Below are 27020 nucleotides of genomic sequence, written 5' to 3' on the forward strand. Positions count from 1 at the left end.
TGCAGAGCTTAGCAAATCCAAACCCTGACTGGTGGAAAGAAAAACCTTTATAAAAACAAGGTGCTTAGGGAGAACTTGAATAAGTACGTGTCTGTGCCATAATTCATAACCCTAGGCAGTGCATCTCAACTCCTCCTGTTAATTCTGAGTGGGTGGAGAAACGCTTTCTTGAGTCCTTTTTGTTCTGAGCGATTTAATGCTTATAGATTAATACTTGGAACTTAAAACGCTGCTTATAGCACTTGCGTTCAGTAAGTTATTTTAACTTCTCTCATGCGATTTAAAGGTTTGACTAGCTCAAAAGCAAATTATAGTATTAAGTTGTTATTGAAGTCATCAAATCTGAGAACTCCAGTAATCTTGGGGAGCCGGGGAGGAGGAGAAGCCCGAACCAAAAAAGATGCTTTTGAATGGAAGAACAAAACAACACGCAATAAATGCCCTGGGGGTACAGCTCGAAGGAGGGTATCGGCAGGAGAGAGTGCTCAAGGTGACGTTCCCGTGCTGCGCTTTTAGCAGAACAGTGTGTTGGGTCACGCTCAAACAAGAGTTGCTGTTACGATGTGCTTTAAACCCCAAACATGTCATCTTTTTTCTTAAGGCTCATTTTTAGGTTCACCACTTAATGATCTGGTTTCTGCTCTAGCCCACAAAGAGTTTTTGTTGCCACAACTGAAGGGGCAGTGAACTGCAGCGTGGGGACTTCTTGGGCCAGCTTTGCTGCCAAAGCCAGCATCTCGTGGAACCATAGCCCCAAGGGGTTTTGTCCTGGGATACGAGTTCAGTCACACTGTTTGCATAGATGTGAATATTCATCCTTCTAGTACAAACGTTGTGTAATCTGACTTTTTATAAAATGCTTTCTTTTTTCTCCTACGTGCTTAAACACATTTCGATTGACGCGGTACAGTACGTACGTCTGCTTAGACTTTGTGGCACAAAGGACAGGGAAATACAGAGGAAGCTTGTCTTACCTGGTTGGAATATATTTTAATAATTTTAGTGTATGGTGGAAGATCTTGTACCATTCTACTTTCATGGACTTCAGAAGCCTCATAGGATGTGGGAGTAAGAGGCTCTGGTCTTGTGTGCAGAAAGTGAAGATGGATGCATATGCTGTATATATCTTTATTAGAAGTTTAAATATTTAAATATCAATCCCCAAAGTTATACTCCTAATGGCTTATTTTTGTTCATGCTTGCTTGGAGGAATATCTTTGTTATAAGATGGTGTGATAGCTACTGCAAAGTAACCGGCAACTTCCAAAAGTCTAAACGGAGATGTCTGTGTGGCCAGTGAGTAAACGGTAATTGATGAATCATCTTCCTGGCATAGTACTGGAATATCCTACGCTGTTTCTGAAATGGAACCTGCATTAAATTTCCCAGAATTTTAGTCTTGTGCTCAATGTTCTGAGGATCTCAGACAAATACACTGATATATTTTTCTGTGGCTTCGTGTAGGACCACAAACTGGAGGAAGTTAGGGAGTACAGTTAAGCATCGTTTAAATATGAGGAGTAACTGCATTTCAATGGAAAGTCCAGGGGTAGCAGGGAATGTGGAATAAAAGACCCTACACTAGGCAAGGACAATGGAAAGCACTAAGCAGGAAATAGGGCATATAGTTGGGGGGGGGGGGGGCACAATATCCTGAAAAATGCTATTGAAATTTTTAAATGCTTGCTTTTTGTTGCAGATTAATCAGCCACTCGATGGGGATTAACAGTGGAGCACCTCTTTGTGTCGCCTTTCCACCTCTCTGTAGCAAGAATAACAACTTCAGCACTTCTTCAATAATAATTATGAAACTGGTATTAACTGAATGGCAATTATGGATTTTTAACTCTAACTCACAGTAAACCAGCAAGCCATATGTTGAAATTCCTACCAAATAGCTTTTTGTTCTTAATGTCTATACAAGAAGTTGCAAGATACCTGTTTGTACAAGAGGAATATAAGCGTTACTTGCCTAAGGAACAGAAGCTGAAAGAGAAGACACGCTAACTTGTTTGTGGAGTTATGGTAGTATTATTTATAGAGATATAACAAATATATATATTTTTTATGGTAATGAAAATGGCTCCCCAGAATGCTGACTCGGAATCTATGCAAGTTCAAGATCTACCTGTGGCACAGCTTCAGAAACCAGAAAACAAGGAGAATGAAAGTAGGGAGGAGACCATTAGCGAAGGATCCATAGACCGGATACCAATACGCCTGTGGGTGATGCATGGTGCAGTAATGTTTGGCAGGGAATTTTGTTATGCCATGGAGACAGCTTTGGTAACACCCGTATTGTTACAAATTGGTAAGTAATTCTCATTTCTGTTAATCGAAACTTTCTATATCTTTTTTATTGACTGAAGTCAGAAGAAGAGGGAAGTGGGGTCTGCCAACTGAAAATACACAAGGTAACAAGGATTCTGTTTTTTTGTTGTTGGCTGTGCCACGGATTCAGTTGTGTAACCATGTTTAAGTGGGAAGGATTTCTATATGCATTCGTCTTCTGTCTAATATTGCTTCCCTCTCTAAAAATTTTAACCTCGTTTAAGTCTAAAATTCTTTACTAAAAGGTAAGTGTCCTAGAAACTAGAAAAAACATTAGACTATAAAAGATTGCAGTGAAGCTTTTTTTCATTTATGGAGAAATGCTTGAGGTTACAGTACTTTGGAATGAACAGTTAGATAAATTGGTTTTTCCAACTACTAGTGAAATATTGCATTTATTTCAAACCACTGGTGAGTCTTGTTCTGTGCGATTAATGTGTTAAGTTTATAACACATGAACACATATGAATGAACCATGATACCAATAGCTTTAGATAATAAGGGGGGAGGTAATGGGGTTTAGAATAGGAGTAAACTGTTAAATTTCATGTTTAGTACTGTAATTGGGTTTCCAATAAACTGCTTACTGTATTAACGGTATCTGGTATTACCTTTATCAAAGCCAGAAAATCATGTTCTCTATCAGATATCAGAAAATATTACATGAAACTGAATGGAAGTACCGGGTTGAGCGTGCTTCCATGAGTGAATAAGTCAACAGTGTGTGTGCACTGTGTAAGTGTCTATATAATATATGCATGTTATATGCTTGCTAATGTTTGCTTTGGCGTATACATGCAGTTGTTGTACCTTACAGCATGCGCAGCTGTGGCCGAACAGAAACACTCAACCAACTCTCTAAAATAATGTTCACTGAATACTATTTACAACATTGTTTAGAAATTTCAAGGTTAGCATCTCAAATGAAACATCTGTATTTTTATATTTGATGTGACAAAAGGGCATCAGAGATTGAACTTGTGAGCATGCAATGTACAAATTCTTTTGTGCAGTCTTTCCACAGTTAAAAATGTGTTTTCCTATGAAATTACTAGTCGGTTTATTTTGAATCAACAGAGGGGTCAATAATCAGGGCAGTTAGTGCCATGAGAGATGCTGATGAGTTATTCCTCCAAGTTTTCCTGAAAATTTTCATTTTCAGAGCTCATCAAATGTCCTTTTTGGATCTATTGGTGGCATAGTTGAAATAACTTATAAGCGTTCCCCAAATAGGAGCTTTCTGATCAACCTGACTTGCTGAATTAAACACATGCAACTTCATCTGGGAATGTTTATAATGTCCATAACTTGTTTTGAGGTTTTGTCTTTTGGGTAAGTTGAGATTTAAAGACTTAAGTAATTTGTACCAGCAGCATTGGTTCAATTACTGTCTACCATGAATGCAAAACCTTGCATCCTGCTTTGCATGGAGAAGACCCCCAGTTTTGTAAGTGACCTGTGTTTTTTTTGTTCGCTTTCTTGTTTGTGCTGGCACGTGGATGTTTAAAATGTATAGCTGGCTAAGCTGACTTTACCTTACCATAGAGTAAGGTCAGACAGTATAAATAAACCATCCTCTTAATTACTGACCAGTCTACTAGTTTACATTTCTTTTGTGAGCTCCTCTAGCGGATCTGTTTCCTCCAGATAATTGAGAAATATCTCTTCCCTTCCTTCCCTAACCCCAGTGATCAAAATAACATTGGGATTTGGGGGAAGGGAAGAAAAGAGCTCTCACTTCTAGAAAAGCTAGCAAATCGACAAAACCATGCAAAAGACTGCGGGGATGCAATGATGATGTTCCATGCTGTAGAGATAAGAAATGGAGGTAGCCGGTTGCAAATGTTAGCGCTTTGGGAACTAATTGAGCTGTTTTGTGACTGGCTCATGTTCCCTCAGCAGGGGAATAAACAATGTTGGATTCACTGTAGGGTTAAGTTATTCACGGGTGACTTATCTAGCCTGTTTGGTAATTACCTCTTACATGGTTCTGTTTACCTTTATCAACCTCAACATCTGTCTGCCTCAACATGAGCTATATTTATCCCTCACTGGAGGGGGTTGCATATAGCTGTCGCAATGCTGTAATATTTCCTTTGCTTCTTGTTTTGGTAAAAGCAATGTTCGGTTGTTTTCTGTGAGATTAAACTGGCTCGAGAAACTATTTCTGAGAAGTGGCACCCAGGGAAGTCTGGTGACTCGACCAACTAACTTTGCTTATAATAAATTGAAGAACCAGAAGCCTTTTGGGTATGCAAAAAAGACTCTTCCTTACAGATGTATGTTGAATATTAACAATTAAGCTTTACGGTGTGTGCTTGTATTCTATACCTCAGAGAAAACTTTGGTCACTGAAATACTCTGCGATTCTTATCTGATACCACCATTCAAACCTTAGGCATGTTAGTATGGTGTTACATACTTTCTGCTTGCAGGTATTTGACTTTCCTAGCTGTTGTGTACCCTGGATCAGAGGTGTGGTTATGATCTGGCAGATCAATGACCTGTCTTACTTATTCCGTGAGCCACGAGATTTCAGCAACTGAAGGAGATAGTCCTTTGGATAGTCCCTTTCCAATTCAACAGTGGTTGAATTCTCGATGTGTTTAAATTTCCTTCTTTAAATTAAGTTTTGAATTCTTAACAAAAGAACTAAAGGCAACAGTGAGAGCTGCTTGGATCGATGGATACTGTGAATTGGAAAGGTCTGGAAGGGCCCAAGTTGCTGTACCCCTACCAAAATAAGTTCTGATTTGTGACTTCAATCTTTGTCTTTATTGCTCTGCTTAGACTGATGTTACATTGCCTTGTCAGAAACGCAGCTACAATCTATAACAGCCTTGTAGTCATAACTGGGCTTTAGTAACTTAGCAACAAGAACAACCCAAATATATATTACACGTTTTTTTTATTCTAACTTGCTCTTTGATTTCTTGCTATCTGCAGCTTAAGAATTCAAAATGAAGCAGCTAACCTGTTTAGAAGAATTCAGAGGATATAATAATATGCCAAATACAAGAAGTGGCAGAGTGGCTCCCGAGGAAATTATATTAGTTGGCGCTTTCACAAGTTTTGATCTCTAGAAATCTTCATTAACCTTTTTTAGAGACCTGTTCAATCAGCAGTTCCTCCCAGCCAGCATTAAAACTTTTCTAGAAAATAAACTGCTGGCACCTTCAGCACTCTAGGTTTACTTGTTCATCAGTCGGAGATTTTTGAGACACAGTGATTTCTTGTTACTATTGAATATGTTCTGTACATTAACACTACTCTTTGCTTCCCCTGTCACGTTTCAGCCACATACTATAAACTCCATAGGAGCAAGATCAGGCCTTTGTCTTCTGAAACATCTGGTGCTTAATGCTGCTTATTGGTGAGAGGGACTTAAAATCCCTGCTATTGTTTATAAATGACAGTGTATTTTCTTCCATCATTAAACATGGCTTCTAAGAATTAAATCTCTCAATCTACTTCCAGTTCATAACAGTTCATGGAAAATTTGGGTACATTTTAGAAATTATTTTGCAAGGGGTTTTGAGTGGATAAAGGTGAGGAGAAACTAATGACTGGTATGGTGTAAACTTAGAGAAACTGTTAGCTTTTTGAAGAAGCTTGTTCAGTGAAATCACAATACATGGCTTCTGTTAGCAACACTTGAAACCGTTAATAAATAACATAATTTGGTAATTTCAGATTATTTCAGTTGTAATTCAAGCACAATTTGGGTGGTAATGCAACCAGGAAATCCATTTCAGTTCTTCTGAAAAGTGGGATCCATGTCCCTGTTTCATTAGGACTACGGAAGAAAAACAATCTGTATTCTGTGACTTGGGGTGGCTGTTGCCTTTCAGCATGAAAAACTTGCTGTCTGACTAATGAGTAGTGGTAACTGTAAACACGAAGTTTCACGTTTTATATTTAATAGGATAAAAGCTTTGCCAAGGCTTTCTGTTGCTTCAAAGGATCTTTCCAATGCTATTGAGTGGTTTATGAATAGTTAATAAGCACAAAAGTGACTGTCAGCACCAGAACTGTTCCTCATTCTCCTGCATAAATTAAATATATCACACTAGTGCTTTTAAAAAGAAACTATGTACATTTACATAAGGAAAAACATGAGCAGTTTACATGTGCTGCTTACCTTTATAATGTCACTTAAATTCAGGGATGTTTCTCTGGTACGGTAAAGGAATAGCCTCGATTTTTATGCGTTTCATATCTGAGTGCCTATCTCTGATGGCATTACTTTGTTTTGCTGTGAGAGTTAATAGAGTCTTGTAGTAAACATTAGCTAGTCTAGCATTAAATATTGGTCATTTTACGCTTGACCCTGAGCATAGTGTTCTTTTTAGGCAGTAACACTAAGGAATAGCATTTCTGGAAACTGCATATTTCAGTGCTAATTAACAGATTTTAATAAAGAGAAAGGCTGAGCTAAGCAGAGCAGAATACCATAGGTTATTTTTGTTTGGAAAAGAAATTATTTCTCATTAAATGCTCTCAAATCAGCAAAATACTGTAGTTGCTGATGTCTCATATGAGACATGAGATACGTTTCCTGCGTGTCTCATACATGTAGAAAAGCTGTTTAGGGGTTTGAGCTGTCATTTCTCAGTTAAAGCATTTAGACATAATATCTCAGAAAAAAAACTATCTAATATTCAAAATTCTTCCAGCCTAAAGCTTAGCAGATCATGCTTAAAGGGTCTTGAAATGTAGTTCATGTGAAATTGCCAGTATGGAAAAAGTGTGTTAAGCAATAGTTCAAACTGCTGATTCTGAGAAATCTCAAAGTGGTAGCTGAGAAGTCATTAGGCTGAAGAGATTTAATATTACGGAGTCAACTTGTAGCATGAAGTGGTGAATCTCCCCATTGAAATTTAGTGTTGATACCTGTCTGAGAAGAATGCACATAGGTAAAGAGGAGATTATGGAGACGCATTTAGAAACCAAGCATGAAATGTTACAGATAAGTTAGCTTTTAGGTATGTTTCTTCGAAGGAATTAAGGTATCAATTACCGCCTCAATTCAGTGTGGAAGGGGATAGTCTTCCTAAGGCTAAGCCTGAGATCAAAGGAAATCTAAAAACCGTAAAGATCTGGTGGGGGAGAAGGGAACAAAGGGATTGGATGAGCTTTTAGAGGCCGCCTATAATTCCAGTGAGAAAAGGCTGACTGGCTGGAAAAACTCGCAGATGGAGGAAGCTCTTCAACATAAAGCAGCACTGACTCTTTATTTCAGCTCAGCTCAAGTAGTCGAGTTTATTCCTCATCTCTGCCAGAAGTTACATATATGTTAAGGTTATATGTATTTATAACTGTCTTTCTACAAAGCTGCATCTTACCATTTGAGCTGTGCCTTACCTTACCTTGTCGTACCAGGAAGAAACTGTTTGAGTTGCTGTAACCTGCTCTTTGACGCTCAAAGTTAAATTCCCGTACGATCCAGCCGCATCTGGGCTCCCAGGTGTAGCTGCATTTGATGCTGAGAGTGAATTGCAGGGTCTGAATTCCTCCTTGGAAGAATTAATGGCTTGAGAGCTGACCCGTCCCAAGAAGGGACTGTAACGCAGCTAACCTAAGGACAAGAATTGACTTCACAGTTGATCCAGAAAATCTAGAAGAATAAACACTTAATTAAATACCTTTTTCACCCTTGTTAGCTTTGAAGTTAGTCTTTAAGATGATGTAAAGTTTGTATTCAGATCTCAAGTGGTGGAATGTATAAAACGGCAAATATTGTGCCTCAGGCACGTGTTAATTGCCCTGTAAAAACTCTCCACCCGTCATTTTTTACTTATTGACTAATTTTATGGCCACTAAGGGGTTGTGTAAGACTAATTTTACTGCACTTTTTTTTTTAACCAACAAGCAAGTCAGTAAGGCTTTCATAGCGTTATCACTGTTCTCTTACATAAAATATCTTTTGACCTCAAATCAATAGCAGCACACTTTTTGAACACATGGGGTCCTTAGTGGAAGGTTTGGTTATGGATACTTTAAAAGAAAGGTGCTATGCAACTATTAAGATTTTTAATCCTGGGGGCAGTAGGAGCACATGCTTCATTTTCCTATCAAGGCAAATGCCACGCGGTCTGGGGGTTGTGCAATAACTGTTACTTACAGAGCTTTTTTTATAGTAACGTTCTGTTTTTCTTTAAGTAACACTGAATCTGGCCTTCAGAGGCACAACTGATAACACATGGCAGATTTTCAGCTGGGGTAACATGAGGATTCGCGCTGGCTTTAGGATTGTACAGACCATGGGACTTTGGATGAATAGCCTTACTAGGAAAGGGAAGTTGAGTGAGAAGGAATTCAGAGGCTTCTCCCACAGCACGAAATGTGTTTTCTATTACTTAGCAGCAGGTAACTTTTTATTCCCCTTTTTTTGGCTTTATTACCCTTTTTTTGGCTGAATAAGGTCTGCCGAAGAAGCTGCTTCTAAAGTAAGTCTCATACTTGCTCTGGTGCTGTTTTCTCCCATTCCAAATCTTTAACAAAAGTCCTTGATCTTTTAATTGTGTACTGTGGGAATGTTAATACTTTTTTTTTTTTTTTTTTTTGCCCTAGCATAAAGAGCGTTGGCAGTAAATACTGTGTGTGAGAACACTTCTTCGAATCCTTAGAAGTTTTCCTTTTGAGACCTATGTGATCTGAGGTTAGTGCGAGTGACCCTATATGACAGGCAAGAAACGCTAACAGGTGAGACCTGTGGACTGATAGAAAAAGCACGCTGCAAGACAAAGCAAACTGTATAAAAATGCAGACTGTCAGCTCTTTTATAAGGATGGAGGTTTAAAAGCAGTTTTTAATTTCGTCGTCATCTCTGTTCTTCAATTTTTTATTTTTTTTTTTTACGCAGCAATGGACATTTTAGTCTGTGATTTGTGGAAAGAGCTTGAGGCCTCCAAAAATAATCACTCCCTAAGAAGGAAATGGACATCTCTGCCCCTATGCAGATGCTTCTTTTTACCAGTAAATCTTTCCTGTCCAGCATGCTGCCTCTTTTTTATCTTGAGTAGCCAAGGTTTAAGAGAGACTAAGCTTTTTGGAATGACTTAGGAGTACTTTGACATCTCTGTTCCCCTTCTTTCCCAAATGTCTTGTTCTCTCCCACCCCAAGGAGATCTAGTAAAGCAACAGAAATAAGGACCAGTTAACGCTGCTACAGGCTAGTAGTGCTGAACTGGTTATGGGACTATATTAAATTATAAGCAGGGGTTTTTTGTTGTTTTTAATTTACATATCAGCCAATAGTTTTCAAATTTTCTTTCAGTCTGTTGTCAATGTGCTTTTTACTTGTCTTTGTCATCGGGTCACTGAATTGTCTTGCAATTCTTCCCTCCCACACATACTGGACCCATCTTGTTGCTATAGCCAAGACGAGCCTATATGTCATCTTCTGTTTTCGAGGGCAGCTCTTAAGTAGAAAGGGACACGTATAGGACTCAAGGAACTGCAGGATCCCTGTATTTTTAGTGCACCCTTACAAAGATTTCCTGTGGGTAGTGGGGAAAGGATGGGAGAAGTAGGGGACAGACTTTGGCTTCCTGAAAATGTGCTAAAATTGCGTGGTTTTAAACACGCACCTTTACACAACCTCTTTCCTAGCCTAAACCCTTCCTCTTAATGTGCTTTCCACCCACGTACGCTCTCAGCCAAATTTACAAAGCCCGCATCTTTTTATACTTCTGTCTAAACACCCTGTAGGAGAGCAGGATGCCAGGTGAACCTGTGAATGCGTGTGCACGCACAGCGGCCGTCTGAGTTTCAGTTTTCTGTTCAGAATTTAAGTTTGACCCTCACGTCCGACCGAGAGGTAGCTTTGCCATAGCGATAACTGATGAAACATGATAGTGTTTCCATGCTCTTTATTACGAAGTAATTGCCACCAGGGCAATTTTCCAGCAGGCAATTGCTTGTTCTTTACTGTAAAAAAAAAAAAACAACATTCAGCTCTCTGGATGGGGTTCTGGTTGCAGAGACTTGCAGATGCAGAACCGAGATTTGGGCACCCAGCTCTTGAAACTTGCAATGCCAAAACTCAAATCACTGGTTTTCTATTGAACGTGGATTGTGAAACAGGTTATGAAAAGGGAATGGCTGAGAACTCCTTAATGAACAGGAGTCTTACTTTTCAAGGAAATAAAATTAAGGCCACTTCTGAAATGAAAAGAATGTCAACAGGCTGTGCCAGATCACGTAATGCTTTAATAAAGCTTGCTTCAAGAGGATTGTCAAAGCTGCAGCCCCTTAAGCTCTATTCTCCTCCGAGTCTCCTGCGTGCTTGTTGCAACAGTATTTCTGTTGTGATGCACCCTCTGGGACTCCGTTTTAATCATCCTCTTTTAACCAAACAGCAGTTGAGAAGGTTTCAGATATGCTTCCTGCAGGCTATTTTGCAAGAAATTATTGGAAAAGTTTTGAGCTGCTGATTCAGTTTGACAATAAAATTTCATACAAGTCCATTTAACTAAACAGGGAAAAGCCAGGTCATAGATTTTATTTACATTGGTTTGGATAAATCCCCAGTAGCTCATGTCACTCCGTAAACATATTCTTCTTTCTGAAGTCTTCAGTAACAGTGGGTACAAAGCAGCACAGATGCAGAGTTTTCCATAAATAGATAAAACCAGCAATATACTATATTAACATTTGGTGATCTTCTGTTGGAGCCTCGTGGTGGATTTTTTGCAGTGTAGTAGATGCAGAGCATGTAAACTGAATATGACCTGTTTTTCTACAGAAATAAATTGGATTTAAAAGGATTTCATCAGACAAGCAAGCATAACTTGCCTGCAATCAGAATGACCCGAAAGCCTAAACTCTGCAAAGAAGAATAGGATGAGTAGGTAGCGAAGGAGAGGGAAAGACTTTTAGCTGGGGGCAGTGATGGGCAGGTAGTGGCTGGCAAGAGCACTAAAGTACTTAGCAAGTGTTGCTAGACCTGGTACGTGATTTCACTTGTGCTTTGAGTCACTCCTCGTTTGGGGAAAAACGTGTAATCCCCGTTCCCACTGCTGGGGAGGATGTCTAGCAAACGTTTTCCCCTTCTAGGCGCAGTCTTTGGAAACTGTTCCACTTTGTGTAAAATAGCATAAAAGTTCATCAAAGCAAGTCTTCTAAATAACTGTGCTGTCACTGTAGCATCTGTCTCAGCTGTCCCTATTTATATTGAATCCCTTTGTAAAGTTGGTGCTTTATGAAGTTGTTTCAACCTTGAAATGCCCCGTGTCCGTGTGGCTTTCTGAAAAGTAAAGATTTGGACTTCTTGGGCTTGGATAAACAGAAGGATTTGAGTCTGAGTTTCTATTCTATATATAGGGAAAGGTGACTGCTGCATTACTTTGCTCTATACAGCAAAGTTAGATGCCATCCTACAGGGCTGTGAGGAGTGGTCCGTGTGAGGACGGAGCTGACGTTTTGCATGGACACAGGTACCAGGCAGCTGAAACCACGCGGACGCTCCTGCACATGACCCCACCAGCATTTGGCACAGCAACTGGAGGGAGACTTTGGAGAAAGTCAGATGAGCTTAAACTTCGGAGGTAGAGCAGTTGAATGCCGAAATCGCAAGTTCATCCCCTACCTCCAGATTACTTTACTAAGTAAAAAGCATTTTAGGGAAGCAAACTTTCTGCAAATAGAGACTGAATTACCTGGAAGACAGAACTGTGGCCACAAAGTAATGTCAAAACATAGACATTATTGGGACAAGCAGTCTTCAGAAACAGCTTCCACACTCGGCTCAAGAAGCCTTTAACACTTGCAGAGTAAGACTGCGTTTCCCCACAGGTGTGTTGATACGGAGAACAGTGAGTAGAAAGGATCAGTCCCTACGGTGGCCTGGTCCTGTCCTTGCTATCAGTTTCGTTTTTGCTAAGGGTTCCACCACGACGCAGTGCAGTCTCTTTTAATATGCCAATAAATTTTGTATAGCTTTCTGTTCAGATCATCTTAACCTTGAATTTCTGTCCTCCTCTGGATCTCGGTTTATGTTCTCTCTGGCTCAAGTGATAAACTGAGATGGATCATTTTCTATGTGTTCTCATGTACAGGCTGGTTAAAAACATGAATTTCCTCCTTTTATCAGATGTGCTGCTCTGTAAACAATGGTCTTTCAATAATTCAGTCTATCAGAATTGAGGCCCCGCAGGATAATTTGCAAATTCCAAAAATATCCTTCTGGCTTTAATGGCCTCTCGATCTGGAGGTGTTTAATGTTATGTACAAATGTTAGATCTGGGCACTTCTGGAAATGAAAGCATTTCTTTGGAGAATGGAGATCAAGTTCACACGCTTCAGAGTTCATGTAGGTGGCAGGAAAACTAATATTAAATTACATATTCTAAAATTAGTATTAAGCTTTGACACTCCAGGAGAAATCTTCACGAATCTAAACCCAACAACATGCCTCGGTTGTTCAGATAAATGATTGTTTACCAGGGCGGATTAGTTATAGTGGATACGGTTGCAGCATTCGCTGTGTTTTCCTTGCCTGATTTGGAAAGTCAGACATAGCGTCTCACCAAGCCAGACATTTTCTGGCAAGGAAGAGTCATTGCAGGCATACCTGCTGTCTTACACGGACTACATCAGGTGACTTAAAAATGATTGTTTATCATACTCTGATGCAAATTAGACAATTTATGTAGTGATGCGATGCTGTTGCGGCCTCGGAAACATCTGATCTGGTGTTTTGTTCCAGGCTACAGCAGAAATGAAGAACAGATGCCCTGTGCTCGGCTCCTTCTTTCTCCCCTTGAGTCATTATTCCGTAAAACTTTACAAAAATAGATTTCTGGTTCCTAGACTTTGAGTCAGTTTATCGTCTCTGTAGCGGTTCTGCACTATATCTGCCTTTTCAGGAAAACTGCGTGTACGAAGGGTTTGGGTTTTTTCACGATATATTCCTAATATTAATGCCTTTGCAACATAAATCGAAGGATGCTGACTTTATACTGACTTTAAATGAGAGCAGAAGGAAACTGTCATCTGTCTGAAATGGAAATTGAGTTTAAAATTTTTTTCTTTCCTTTTCGGTTCAACAAAGAGCGGTATGCAAGAAACACGGTTTACAAGCCTGAACTGGCTAGCATCTCAAGAGGTCATCACTAGCAGCCTGCGGTGAGCAGCAGTGTTGACACCCCTTCCCTGGTGATCTGCTGGGTCCCCCCAGATACGGACACACTGTGTAACAGTAGAGAAGCTGAAGAAGTGCATGGGGGAGCTTTCAGGCTATTTGGGGATGGAGTGGGAAAATAAGATGATGTAATCGGTTAAAAAGCTGAGGGTGGCTCTTTCTCTGATATTTAATTAAGGAGTAGTCTTAACAAGTGCTCCCCATGTCTCCAAGGTACTGAAAGTCATGGGTCATAAATCTTGTGCCAGGGACTCCATCGGTTTGGATAGCAGTCAGCGTATGCGAGAGGTTATGGAGATAAATGAGGGGGAAGGTTATTTTTCTGCACTATGGATTCCTATCCCATTGACGTGGCAAATATGTTTAAAATGTCAAATGTTTTTAAGCTGCAACCTGCAGGGGAGGGGTTTGGTACAACTTTCTCTCAGTCAGATACGAAAGGATTGCCAAATTCCATCTTGAAAACTATTTAGGTTTCAATCTCTAAATTTATTTAGGTTTCCTTTGTTGGATGACTAAATAATGCTGTGTTGCTGACTACACCTGTAACGCATATATATAACTCGTTCCATTCTTCTGTAAATTCAAATGACAAGAAAAAGGTCACAAGCAGAGTGATGTAAAGTAAAACTGCTTTTCACAATGTGATAAAAATACTTGCCTGGTTGTTTGGAAAAGCGTTGTGTTCTACTTTGTCCCCATTAGGGCCTAATTCTCATAATTTGCACATTTGGGAAGGAAATGTTTGCTGTTTTATTTGCTGGTGTGCTCTGCTTGTTTAACTTCAGATTTTATTGGTAAATTTATCCTTCCAAGCAGAGCCTCACTGATTGTGAAACATAACACGTGTGAGTAAAGACTGCATATAAAAGAGTCTGCGGTAAGAAGTCTTTTTCATCTTGTGTAATTTCATTTTATGCCAAACTATCAATTCCAGTTATTTGGTGCAAAGTGACTCCGTGGATCTCATTATCCTTCACGTAGAAATGCAAGTAATGCAATTTTTAAACGGCTCAATAAGGGTGGGGGAGCCACTCCTCTGGGGCACAGCGAGCTTGTTATTTGGAGTGCTGGCTGAGACTTGGGGGTTAAGTTCTGCTCTAGTTACCGAAATTTCCTGTGTGTGCAACTTTGCAGTATGACCCTGCAAGCTCAAAATACTAAGATCAAGGTTTTTATATAGCTAGAGTTTAGAAGAATGCAATATGAAAGCAGCTCTGCTTGTAAATCTCTCTGGTACGCATGCAGAACGTGTTTCAGGTCAGTTACTGTTCAAGCCAAAACACACAAGTTATAGAGAAGGCGGCGTGTAGGAAAATTTGAAATTTTGAGGCAGGCTACATAAACACCAACACCGTCGTTTCAATCAGCCGCCATAATTTCATCTGAGAGGATGGTTTTCTGTAATGCTTTACCCACAAGGCAGGCAGTTGGTGGCATGAAGAGCCAGAGAGGAAGACCACTTTTTTTTGGGGGGGGGGGGGGGGAACCCTCAGTTGATTAAAATTCTCTGTATAGTATTCCTGTTACCAGCATTTGTATGTCTAGAGATTGTTAAAACAACTGGTGAACTGCAATGTTTTTCCTGGAGCAACGGCCTATGTGAAAACCATGCCTGCAAACTACAACCTGCAGTTCATTTGTCAAAGCAAATAGGAAAAGCACTAATAGGATTTATGTTTCGCTTGATACAGCCACATGAGGAATTAACCCCAATAAAGGCAACTGCGTAGAGGAATGCAGTTTCTCTTTAGGAGCTTAGTATGGGTTATTTTAAAAATTCCTCTTTTTTTTTTTTTAAAGTGTGCAGTGAATAATGAGTTAGAAGAATCAGTGTGTTTGTTTATGTATAATTCAGCAACATTTTAAAAATAGCAAATAATTTAAAAGTGAATGCAGTGTTACTGTTCTTTGCCGACTGGTAGGGCTTCTCAGTAACAGTTGTGACAAAAATGATCACAGGCAGTGTGTTTATTCCTATCATAAACAAACCTACAGTCCCAAAGACTTTAGAAAGGCCAGAAGGTTGATTTTGCAATGTAGTAACAATTAACAATACACTTTTTGTGAGTCTGCTATGGGAATGGTGGCTTTTGGGAGGCTTCGCGTATTGAAAAGATGGGGAGTAAAGCACTCTGAGGCTGCATGGATGGCCTGAGGAGGGTAGGTACGTTCAGTTCAGCTTTTTTCCCCCTCTGAATAGTTTGGGCATTTCTAGCTGGAAAAATGGCTTTTAGAATATGAAGTTTATACGAGTTACCTAATGTTTGTTAGCTATTATATTTGTTTTGCTTTTAGTCAGCTAGGGTAATTACAGAAAGAGCTGGCTGCACCATATACTGACCCTTAAAAGGACTATGCAGATGTGATCCCAGTTGAAATTTAGAGATAACTGTCTGGTCAGTAATCCCCAAGAAGATGAAGGTTCTCAGATGGTATCTGCAGGGGGACGCAGGCCAAAAAACCACCTTCTTGTGTCACCACGTTCACGTGGCTTCCAAGCGCGTAGTCAAGCCTAAAAATTGGGGGGAGAAGAGGCTGGTTTTTATCAACGTGCGTTGATAAACGAGCTCCTTGCGTTTTACTCTGCTGTACACTTACTGTATTTTCTAATAAACGCATCTTGAGGCTGGAAATGAACTGTTTTCTTTGCTGCTTGCAATTGAAGGATGCGAATGTTGTGCTGACCATACTATGCCTGGCTGCCTGCTCAACAAAAAAAAATACTTTTTTGGCTACCTTCAAGCCTGTTTGCCCTCCTTTTTCAAGTTCTGTTCCTGGATACACGGACCAGATGCCATGCTGGGCTAAGTATATGCCAGTCATTTGTTTGGCAGCGTGAACTGGATCTTTTATGGTTTCCTAGGGCTTGGGGGTTGCTGGGGTAGAACGGACACATCAGGAGTCAACTTCTGCTGCAGTGAATGGGAGTTTTAACATCTAGGTGATGCCTTCTAGCCCAGTGTTTCCTTTAATAGAATGGTATTTTAAAAGTCTTAACTCCGAGCGAGTCTCATAAAATTTGGGATGTCCTAGCCATGCCCTTCATCTTGCCCTTGCTTAGTTATGTTAATCGTGCTTCTGCCTTCCCTTGAGGTCTGGTTAGAGCGGTGCAGAAGGGCAGTCAAAGCTTCCCTTGGATGCAAAATCCTTGCACCGCAGAGCAGCACAGGACCGGAGCACCCAAGGAAGGGCTCAGGCTGCACCTACTGCTGCCTTGTGGTGCTGCTGGGCAGCCCCCTCCCAGCTATGAGCAGCCCCATTAAGCAAGTATGATTTTAATTGAAAACTTGTTCTTAAGCAGAACAGAAAAGTTGTTTGCTAACCAGATTTTTTTAGGGAGTGGGAGAGGGTCAGTTCAGTCTGGGCTGAACACAGATTTCAGAGTTAACAGTTCAGGTTTGGCTCTACTTACAGGAAAAAAATAGGTGTTAGCACCAGTTTCTGGTTAGGATTTGGTTCAGCTGTGTAAGTAGACAGTCATATTCCGGGGTATTAATGTGTTAATCGCTGCAACAAAAGCTCCACTGTGAATTAACAGAACAGGCTTGCGAGTTGGTGCTGAAAGATTTTCTATTGTATATGTAAGAGTCTTTTGAGTTTGGGAATTTTAAAGTGCGTTTGAGCCGAAGTGCCTTTGTTTATAAATTTGCCAATATTCTAGAAGTGGTGACGAAAAACCCTATTGAGCTTTGGATAAACTGGGATGCTGCGTATCTTCAGGCAACACATGTCACCGTAACCGATGTCTGATCCTGCAGCGAGACAGAGCGGCGGAGTGCTGCAGCGTTACGCAATGCGCGCGGAGCCGAAGTGGGGCATCACGTACAGCTGATGCATTTTAATTACATCCGTAAAGGCGGGGGAAGGATTAGCGTGGCAAAACAATGTATTGATTGCTGCATTCGTATACATGTCTGCATACATTTAGACACTTGGGAGTGGTGGGAAATGGATGGTAGCGTAGTTGTGTGTGACCTTTGAGTCCTCTTGTATCTGTAGCTTGCTTAACTGGCCAGCAACAGGAGACAGCCTGGGAATAAATACACTGACATTGTGAAAGTAGCCTTGGGTGGTTTTACTGAGATACAGAAATGTGTGTGTGTGTGTGTGTATATATATATAAATATATATAAAATATATAGTTGAATGCAGCCTGCATTTTTCTGGGACTGTGAAGAAAGTTCTCAGCTTTTTATTTGATGTAAACACCTTTATTTTACCCCTAAAACTGCTCTTTGGTGGAGGTTAACAGGATATTTTGTTGCCTTTTTTTAATTACTGCTGGTTCAGCACACTGGAAGTTGCATCAGATTTAATCTACATTCAATATCAGCTCGTTAAGCACTGTGATGCAAATTTCTTATTAGTGTCAAAGTGATATATTTCTAAATATTGATTAATGAGCAAGAGAGGAAGAAAAGTTAAAAACAAGTTCCCCAGGAGCCAAAGAGGATGGCACAGATAATCTAGAAAACTCCAGTGAATCAGTTTCAGCAGTCGATAGGAGCTCTTGGCAGCGTTGCCTTTCCTTGCCCTCTCTGGAGCTTAATTACCTGCTGCAGCATGGAGAAAGCTTGTTTGGCACTGTCAGTGTTTCAGTATAAAAGGTTCAGCTTCTGGCTTAAGTAAACCTGGCACTTTTCGCTGGTCTGAATGTACCCTGGCAAAAATAAATACCATCGTTTTGGTAAGGATGTCATTCTGCGCAACCTATAGGGATTGCTAAGCATTTTTACTATAATTAAAAGAAAAAATCTACAACAGCAATTGATTCTTTGGTATTTCCCTGAGCAGGGCATGTCATATGTGTTGCCTTTGTTTCCTCCTCTTCAGCAGCAGCAGGAGTAGCTAATATTGGCATATATGTCTATATCGCAGTATATAATTGATATATTAGATAAGGCAGTAGAAAGCTGGATTGATATAAGGGCAGTAAGCTAGAAATCATCTTCGACCTGAATTACTACAGGTTACTGCTGTGGAGGTAGGTTAGTAGGAGGATTAGAAACGTAAAAATAAATAATTAAAGCTTTAAAAGCATTACTTGAAAGCATTTGTGATCATGCTAAAAGGAAAACCATATTTCCTTGCCTGCAGATCAGCGCATGTGTTCTTTCTCCGATGCCTCAGAGCTCAGCTGTTCTCAGGCTTTTGCTTCCCCGCTCCCCCTTCCACACGTACCTTTGGCTCACTTCTCTTAACATATGCTTCTCCTTCCTGACACAGCATCATAAAACTGGGTTATAAACTAGAAATTGTCAGGGAAGCCACATAAACCTTGCTACAACTTTGGCAGAATGGCAGTGTAGCAGCAGAGCTTAATGAAACGCTGATGACTCCCACGGTTGCCAAATATGAGAAGGGGAGGACAGTTGTAGGAGGTTGAGAAGCAATAATTGAGCCGAGACAGAAAATGGGAAAACTGGATGATGAAATCCTTTATGAGGCCTGTCACTGATTTCCTTAATTCCATTTTTCACAAGTGTTATTTAACCCAACATGGTTGCTGCTGGCATGCTATTGCATGGGTAATTTCAAAAGCTGTTGCTGTACCGAAAGGCAGAATAGCTTTGCCAGAAAGGGATATTATTCTTCTACAGCATAAAAGCACCTCCAGGACTCTGTATGTGAAACACCGCACTAATATTTCTGTAGTGAAGCTGTTGGAAAGCAAGAGCATTGTTTTATTACCAGTTTAGTACCTGTTCTTTCAAAATGGTGGCTCTAGTCTGGTTGTAGGCATGGCATGTGATAGTTGTAATAGTTTCCAAATTTTTAAAATTTGTTTCTGCTGTAAAAGTGTGACTTGTTTGCATCCAACTACTAAGGCAATTTAAAATTTGAAATACAAGTTTTAAGGAAATGTTGGACAGTTTTTCCAGCATCTCTAACCTAATTTCATCCTTTTTGTATTCCTATTAATTATTTGTTCATGTATCTCAAATCTAGATCCAGCTTCCATTTATAATCTTGTCCTTATGACTGGGAGTGACTAAAGCAGAAATGTAGGTCCATTTTAAAGGCATGCATCTGCTGTAAAAGTCTTGGCTGTCACAGCAATGCAGACAGCGGATCGCCGTCCTGGAAGAGCAAGACGGACAGTGCTCCAGCCCTCTCCCCTCCAAAGTGTCTCTTTGGTCCTGTGGATTTTTCCCGAGGCGTTGAGGGTGGGCTGCAGCTGACTTTTGCTGGTAGCTTTGGAAAGAATTTTGTGTGTTTTGCCCTTGGATATCAGTCGTTCGAAGTACTGTGCTTTTTATGGCCCTGTAATATTCCTATTCATTATTTGTTCTCTTCGTTATCACTCCCCTCAGTGCTAATAACCCCATCCAGATGGGGGAATCGTGCTTTATCCCCACCGTATCCCACGACTGATTCCTCTTTCGCACCGAAGAGGCAGCCCTGTCCTCGCCTTGCACCACCCAGAGCCATAACGGGCCAGCCGAGGGAGGCCGAGCGCCCCGCGCTCCCGCAGACATCCCTGCTGACGAGAGCTAAACAGGAGGGGGAAGGAGAGGATAGACTTCTTGCAACTGGGTGATAGTTTGTGTTCCAGAAAAGTATGTTCAGATTGCAGAGCGCACGTACTCCTGCCTATAAGATGTATATAATGTGCTGACAGCTTGTGAATGTTGCAGGCTAAGCAGAAGGGCTCTTATTTGACAGGCAGAAGAAGGATTTCAGGATGTGAATTTTACCAGTGGGAAGATTTAAGCCACGGTTTTGATACTGCTCCTATTTTATGTGGTGTTTATTGTAATAGGTCATTTCTGAGACACTGAGCGAATAAAGATGCCTGACAACTTGATAGGCTATCATTTTTATGTAGAAAGCTAGCAGCAATTAAAAACCTCACAGTACTGATTTTATTCTGAGTTCTTCCACCTGCGTGCTTGCAACCAAAATGATCACACATACTGGTCAGTATAATTTTCCTCCAGTATTGTTGTGCAATTTGTAGCTTGTTAAGAGTGGCTTCTGAACAAGCACTTGGCTTGAGCAAATGTCATCTCATGATACAGGCTGAGCAGGCATAATTTGATGAAGAGCAAAATTTTCACATAAAAGTGAAGTCCAGCATTGGGCTTCATTTCTTCTCACACCAGCAGCCATAAGATACTGAGCATCAGAGGTACAAACTAGAGGCTCTCTCTTCTCGTATGATATCAGACTGTGATTTCAAGTAGTACTTAAAATTATTTCCCTCTTAAAAGCTTGTACTCCCACATTTGGAAGCTGCTCAAGTCATGGTAATGGGCACCAGGAGAAATTACTGTGCTTTTTCATACCCCTTCCCTCTTGGTCAGAGGTCTTATTTCAATCCAGAAGCTAGAAGGTGGTTTCTCATGGGTGCAATAAGCTCAACGTGCAAGTGCTGACTGTACTGCAGTAGTGCTCAGACCACCAGTCAAGCCTATTCCAGTGCATCAGTTCAACATATATTGGCTCAAAAATGGTTTTTTTGGCAGCTCGGTGTCCCACATGAGCTCTAAGCCATTGGAAGCCCTAAAATCTGAGGGGAGAGAGAGCAAGAAGCAAAAGGATTCGTGGTTGAAATTTCATGGTGATACAGTTGTCAAAATAGGCATGCATCTTTCTGGCAGCTTCTCTGGGGGACCCAAATATGTTTATATTTTAAATATAAGGAGGTGGATATCTGGGTGCATTTATGAAATGATTGCACCTGCATTCCTCATATAGACACCCCAAAGCTAAAATGCTTGAGTTTGCAGTGGTTTCCACGATTCTGTTGTAACAAGAGGAAGAGCAGATACTGGGGTTCTAACTTTTTCACAGCTTTTTGACAAGCATTGGTTTTGCTTGCTACTCTATAGTCTAAACAAAGCAGCTTGTATAAGCAATGCATTTTAAACAGATCGATGTAAACTATTTTTAGCGGCACGCAGTATTTTATACAGGGATGGAATTGCAGAATACAAAGTATTTGCAGGGTATGACAGCTTCTTATGTTAGTTCAGAGATTTGTATGGTGTTTACTTTAAGAGTACAAACAAGTCTCGAGGTGATGCTTTCTGACAAATGAAAATAAGAGCTTAGCATCCTATTCCCATATCAGATCTTATTGTTAAGCTTATAAAGAACTATTTTTCCCCCAATAGAACTTATCAAAAAGAGGATTTGAATAGAAACTGCTGCATGGGACTTAATCTTTCTTCCATGTAACTCGTGACCTCACGCAGCCCTTAGACTGATGGTGACACAGTGAGCATTTCCTGTGAACCGTGAGCAGTGCTGGTCCCACTATTGTTGGGCACTTTTTTTGTCTGGGAAAAAACAAACCCTTATTTACTAGAAGCCAGTGTCCTGTTTGTTTGTAGCTGGCTGGGAAATGCCATATTACAAGGGTCTCAGTGGCAGTCGTGGCTGCTAACAGAAGCTGTTGTTGTGTTTTGCTCTTTTTCTCACTGATTTGTATGAGACTTCTGAGCCTGCCTTGTGACCTGCTCCAGATTCAGTTCACAGCACAAATACTAACCTTGTTTATCCAATATGTTTTTTTCCTCCTCGGTGTTTCCTCAGATTAGCTGTCAGTAAAAGGCTAAATAATAATCCTTCTGTTGTTATCCTCCCCCAAGGGGCCACCAGGTTACTTTTCCAAGTTGGAGGATGGCGGTTCGCTGTTAGAGCTGCTACCTGGCAAGGCAAGCATGGCGGTGGAAAATTACAGACAAAATAAAGGAACACCACTAAACCGGTAATGGGATGCAGCTGCTTTGGCCTTCGAGTCCACATATGAGTCGCAGCAGCCTCTGGTAAAGTATTTGCTGCGTGATACTTCTCTTGGCCGTACGAAATCAGTCCCAGCCTAGTTATAGCCTGTTCCAGGTGGGTATAGCAGCTCTCAGCGGTTGGGACGTTTTACATTTGGCTGTAAGAGGTTGTGGCGAGGCAGTCATATGGATGACAAGCTTGCTGTGCGGTACTGCCTTGAAATCTAGTCAGAGCCGGCATCCGTACATCTGTTCCGTACATCAGAGAGTGGGTGCTGCAGGGCTGCTGGCCAGACACATCACCGTAGCCAAGTTTATTTAAAATCCAGGCTGCATATGAGTCCTTGCCACTAGATGGGAGTATCAGAAGGAACTTCTTGGTGTCAAAATATTCCCTTTATCTTTTCATTTCTGCGCGTCGTCTTGTTCTCCTGGCTTGGATGCTGCCTTCTCCTGGCTTGGATGCCTTCTTAACTGTCTTCCCATTTTAAAATATGGCCAAGTCGTGTAGGTATAGTAGCATATATATATATATATATACACACACACACACACAGAAAGGAACCATTAGGCTATGTAATTATCTTCCTTGACAGCCTGGTGCCCTTCACAGACATAATTTCTATAAAATTTGATTATTGGAGCTCATTCTTGTTGTGAGGCAGTAAACATTTGGATGACTTGTATTTTTTACGCTCTCTCTCTCTCTCTCTCGTATTTCAATTTTCAGTTGTCTTATTTATTTTGCTTCTACTGCCAAATCATGCACACCAACCTAAATATGCATATCATATATGGAGATATTGAAGATACTAAAACCAGAACAGCCTCTTTTAAGGGAAAAAAGGTATTTTGGGCTTGGAGTTCTCCTCATCTGTCTGGAACTTTCTCATTTATATGAAAATTTCTAGTGCTAAAGCAAACCTACTGTTGAAATGAAGGTCTTGTAGACTCTGCCAGTATGAAGCATGAATTTTAAGAACATCTACAAGGTATGTTTTGAAGTCTTGCTTCATGGGACAGTGGAGGTTCTGCTCAGGGCCTCGGAATGCTCTTTCCTGGAGGACCCATGGTAGAACCTGGAGGACCCATGGTAGAACACGGCTGTGAGTTTTACAAAAGTCCAGCACCAGTGCTGAGTGCAGACATCAGAGGTGACAACTAAATCTATACAGAGAGAGAAGGCTCTTCTAGGCACCAGAACTGTTGTCTCGCAGAGTTTTGGTTCACCGGGTAGACTACGGCTTACCAATAACACATCTCAACTTTAAGATACAGAAGGCAAATGCAAAGGGAAGTTTTGGGTAACTAACTTTACGACCCGTTTCTAAAATGATTGCTCTGTTTGCCTGGCCGTACATTGTTCAGGTGAGGAGTCTGCTGGCCGTCAGGCAGGTTCAGGAGGGAATTCTCCCACTAGCAAGTTAATTTTTCCTGTGCTGTTTTATTTTAGCTTGCACGTGCACCAGCTTCCCACCGGGAATCTTCTCTAACCCCACTCGGTAGTTTTCCGCTTGAGTAACCAACTAAATTCTAATGTGGCGATATCACCCTTTACATACTTATGATAAAGAAAGTCATACACTTCACTTAAAAAATGATAACTATTTTGAATTCTGCATAACTGTATATAAAACACATATGATGATTTTATAAACTGCTAGCTTACGCTTGGAATGCAATTTATAAGAGCCCTGCCACTTAGGTTATGGAAGTAGTCCTACAGCATGACTTCTCCAGCAAGAGAAAAAGCAGGTTGTGCTCATGTTGATGGTTCCTACCATGATACAATCTGTGGGAATCGCTCGTGTTTCACTTGAACTTATCCCTTTTCCTGTTTACTTGGAGGAGCACTGAAAGCTTTTTAGAAATTCTTCCATTTTTCTTGGCATGGGGCTATTAATTCTTCTATAGATTTTTATCGTGGCCTCTTTTTCTAAAGATAGATATTTTGGCTGCTAAAAAGTAGTTCAAGTGAGAAAAAAAAAAAAAAAAACAAAACCCAACCCAAAGTGGTTGTCTAAAGAAGGATCTCCAAACATAATGTTCTTGGTTTAAGTGTCCTTTTTACCCTTCCGTAAAAGCTACATCCCTAGCTCCATTCTGGAATCATTGAGATTCATGTCTTTGCAAAGCCATTTTCAATGTAAATATTTGGATTTAAGCTTTTATTTATAATACTTAGATGCTAGGAAGATCACCCTTTTCAGACAGTGGAAATAAAGGCTTCTCAAGAAAGCATTTCAGTCTCTCTCCTCTGACTTATACATGGAAAGATAAGACTCCCTGATTGTAGGCATGTAACAGAGGTTGGGTAAAAACCCTTTTTTCCTTTCTTTTACTGGCCTGTAAAATCAAACCAGAATGCAGGCCTTAATCTGATTTTGAGTTATTACATGCAAAGTTGACCTTGAAAGTACTGAAGTCAAAGTAATGCTGGCAGTAAAAATCACTGTGTTTTCTAATAATCTTGGGACATCTTTATGACAGTTGGTTAACTGTGGCTATAAAGCATAAAAGCCCCCTTATCTTTCCAATTTAGAAATGTGCAGTTTTTACAGTTGAAGGAAAAATATTTGTAAACAGGTTTTAATTCTCTGCAGAAGTCATCATTTCGAATGAATTAAGTGTTTCCAAAACTTTTTTTTTGTTGTTAAAATTTATATACACCACAGAGAAGTGCCATTGTAGACCGGAGACAGACAAAGTGGTGGCCAGAAGGACAGAGGGACGGTGAGCTGTGCAAGCCCACGTGTCCCTGGATATACACTCCTATGGCTTGTCCCAGCTGTACTAGCATTTCCTTGTTGTTTCTGCTCATAGTCTCCGTTAAAATGAGTTGGTTTTCCCAATGTATGTTGGAATATGAAAAGAGAGTCTCTTAATTGTATCCATTTTACTTATATCTATCTATTTAAGGTTGTTTGTTCATATAGGATAGGATTATGCTTGTAATGCTAGTAACGGAGCTCTTGCTAGCCTTCATCCCCTGTGTTTATTTAATGCAACTGTATGATTTACTGCAAAACCTTCCCTACGTCTCTCAAGTGTTTACTGATGGATGAGCTCATTTGAGATGTCCCAGCTCATAATTCACAAGTCACAACATAATTCAGAAAAGAAACTTCTTTTCTCAGCATACAGCCCTATTGCAGTGATACGACATCAAATTATTTCAGCTGTTGGTGATCGCTACAGCAAAGATCAATGATGACGGTTAAGCTATAGCTTCTAACTTTGTTTAAAACAAACTCGCTGCAGCGGGTTGGCATCGCACAACAGCAAACTCTGGTGCATAACTGCTGCTCAACAGGATGGCTCTGTGGAGGCAAAATGGGATGAGTATTTACACATGACCATTTCTTCTGTGTCCCACAGAAAAATCATTCACACTAAGTGAATCATACCCTGCCTACCATGTAGTTTTGCTTGCCTTGAACTAAATGTTTCCACTTCCCCATCATTAATTTTTTTTGAAGCAGACCCCCCCGACCCCATCTATATGCCAGGCACTGATAAGCATTAGCATCAGTGATAGCGTTAGCATCTGGAGCAGGTAAGATGCCAGTGAAACACACAGTGCCTGAACCTGCTTGCTCGGGAAGGTTGTTGAAGTCGGTGAAGTCAAAAAGGATGTTAAAACCACGGGGAGATGGAGGTTTTCTCTGCACTCTTATTTGGATTGCTGGCTTGCTGAGTTGTACCTGTGGTTAGGATAGTGCTCATTAAGAGAAGCTGGGTGGTGCAACTGCAGGGTGGGATCTGGAGGAACGTTGGTTTCCTGAACAAGAGCTTTAAACCTAATATGCCCCCCCAATCCTAGTGTTCCCTACTAAGTATGTCTCAGCTAAAACTTCCGTGCCAGCCAAGACATCACCAAACAGTTGGAAAAGCTAAGCGAGAGGTAGTGGTTTGAACCATGACGTGAACAAGGTGGCATCTGTACAAACACACCCCTGTCCTAGAGATCTAAAACCTGCTGCAAAAGGAGTCAGTAGTTGTATGGTAAGTGCCAATGTGGAGTCTTGGCCTCAGGTACAGTCCTGTAGCAAGGAAAGATGGCTAAACCATGATGCTTTCCCCGTGCCCCGAGGGCAGCGTGCTCGTGGGCACGTTTGGGCCGAAAGCACGGGTCGTGCAGATTCGGAAGAGGCAAGTCCCTTCCAATAACTCTGTACTCGTCAAGGCGGCTGTCGCCGTTAGCTTGTTCGTTAGCCAAAGTTGAGTCAGACCTGGATTTTGAATCCCGATGGTGAATTTGGTTATTTATGCTAAGTTGTGGGCAAAACATGTCTTATTTTCCTATAATATTTCTGCATCGCTGCCGAACGCACCAGTCTCGGGAAAGTGTGATTTATCTCGTGGAAGAAGTCAGCATCGTTAGTCAAGATTTGACGGCACTTTAACCAGCAGGAGATTAGACTTCCAAATTTGCAGCATAGGCTATTTTGGGCAGGGATTGGTATAATCCTGCTTGGTAATGGGTGCCTCAGCACGCTGCACAGGGAGCATAAGGTCCAGGTTGATCTCACCAGCAAAGTTCAAATACTACTCGTGCTCACAACATGTGGTTTTGAATAATAAATGATTGTCCTTCCTAGGGTAAAGACACTGAGTTTTTCAGTCTTGGCATCAGTTGGACTGCAAGAAATTGATTGCTTTGTTTGTAATGCTTTGCTAAGAAACACGTCAAAGTGGTTACCTGACCTGTGCTGATAAACCGAGGGGGAAGCAGGTCTCCAAGGTCAGATCTCCAAGCAGCCGAGCGTAGCTGCTCTTCTGGGCCAGTCTGCCATCTGCAGGCCATT

General features: G+C 40.8%; 1 protein-coding gene across 9 annotated transcripts in view; it reads left to right on the plus strand.

The window, feature by feature from the left end:
• Positions 1–27020, plus strand: part of SLC45A4 (solute carrier family 45 member 4) — a 93325-nt gene that overhangs the window by 50954 nt on the left and 15351 nt on the right. For all 9 annotated transcript variants that reach the window (XM_087741029.1, XM_087741168.1, XM_087740722.1 and 6 more), the window contains exon 2: positions 1700–2311. In XM_087741029.1, the coding sequence (XP_087597155.1) occupies positions 2068–2311 (244 nt within the window). In that variant the 5' untranslated portion in view covers positions 1700–2067. The remainder of the gene's footprint in view (positions 1–1699; positions 2312–27020) is intronic.

Source organism: Nipponia nippon, unplaced genomic scaffold (genome assembly GCF_047370975.1).
Source record: "Nipponia nippon isolate SJK-2023a ecotype South Korea unplaced genomic scaffold, ASM4737097v1 scaffold_1, whole genome shotgun sequence".
Lineage (NCBI taxonomy): Eukaryota > Metazoa > Chordata > Aves > Pelecaniformes > Threskiornithidae > Nipponia > Nipponia nippon.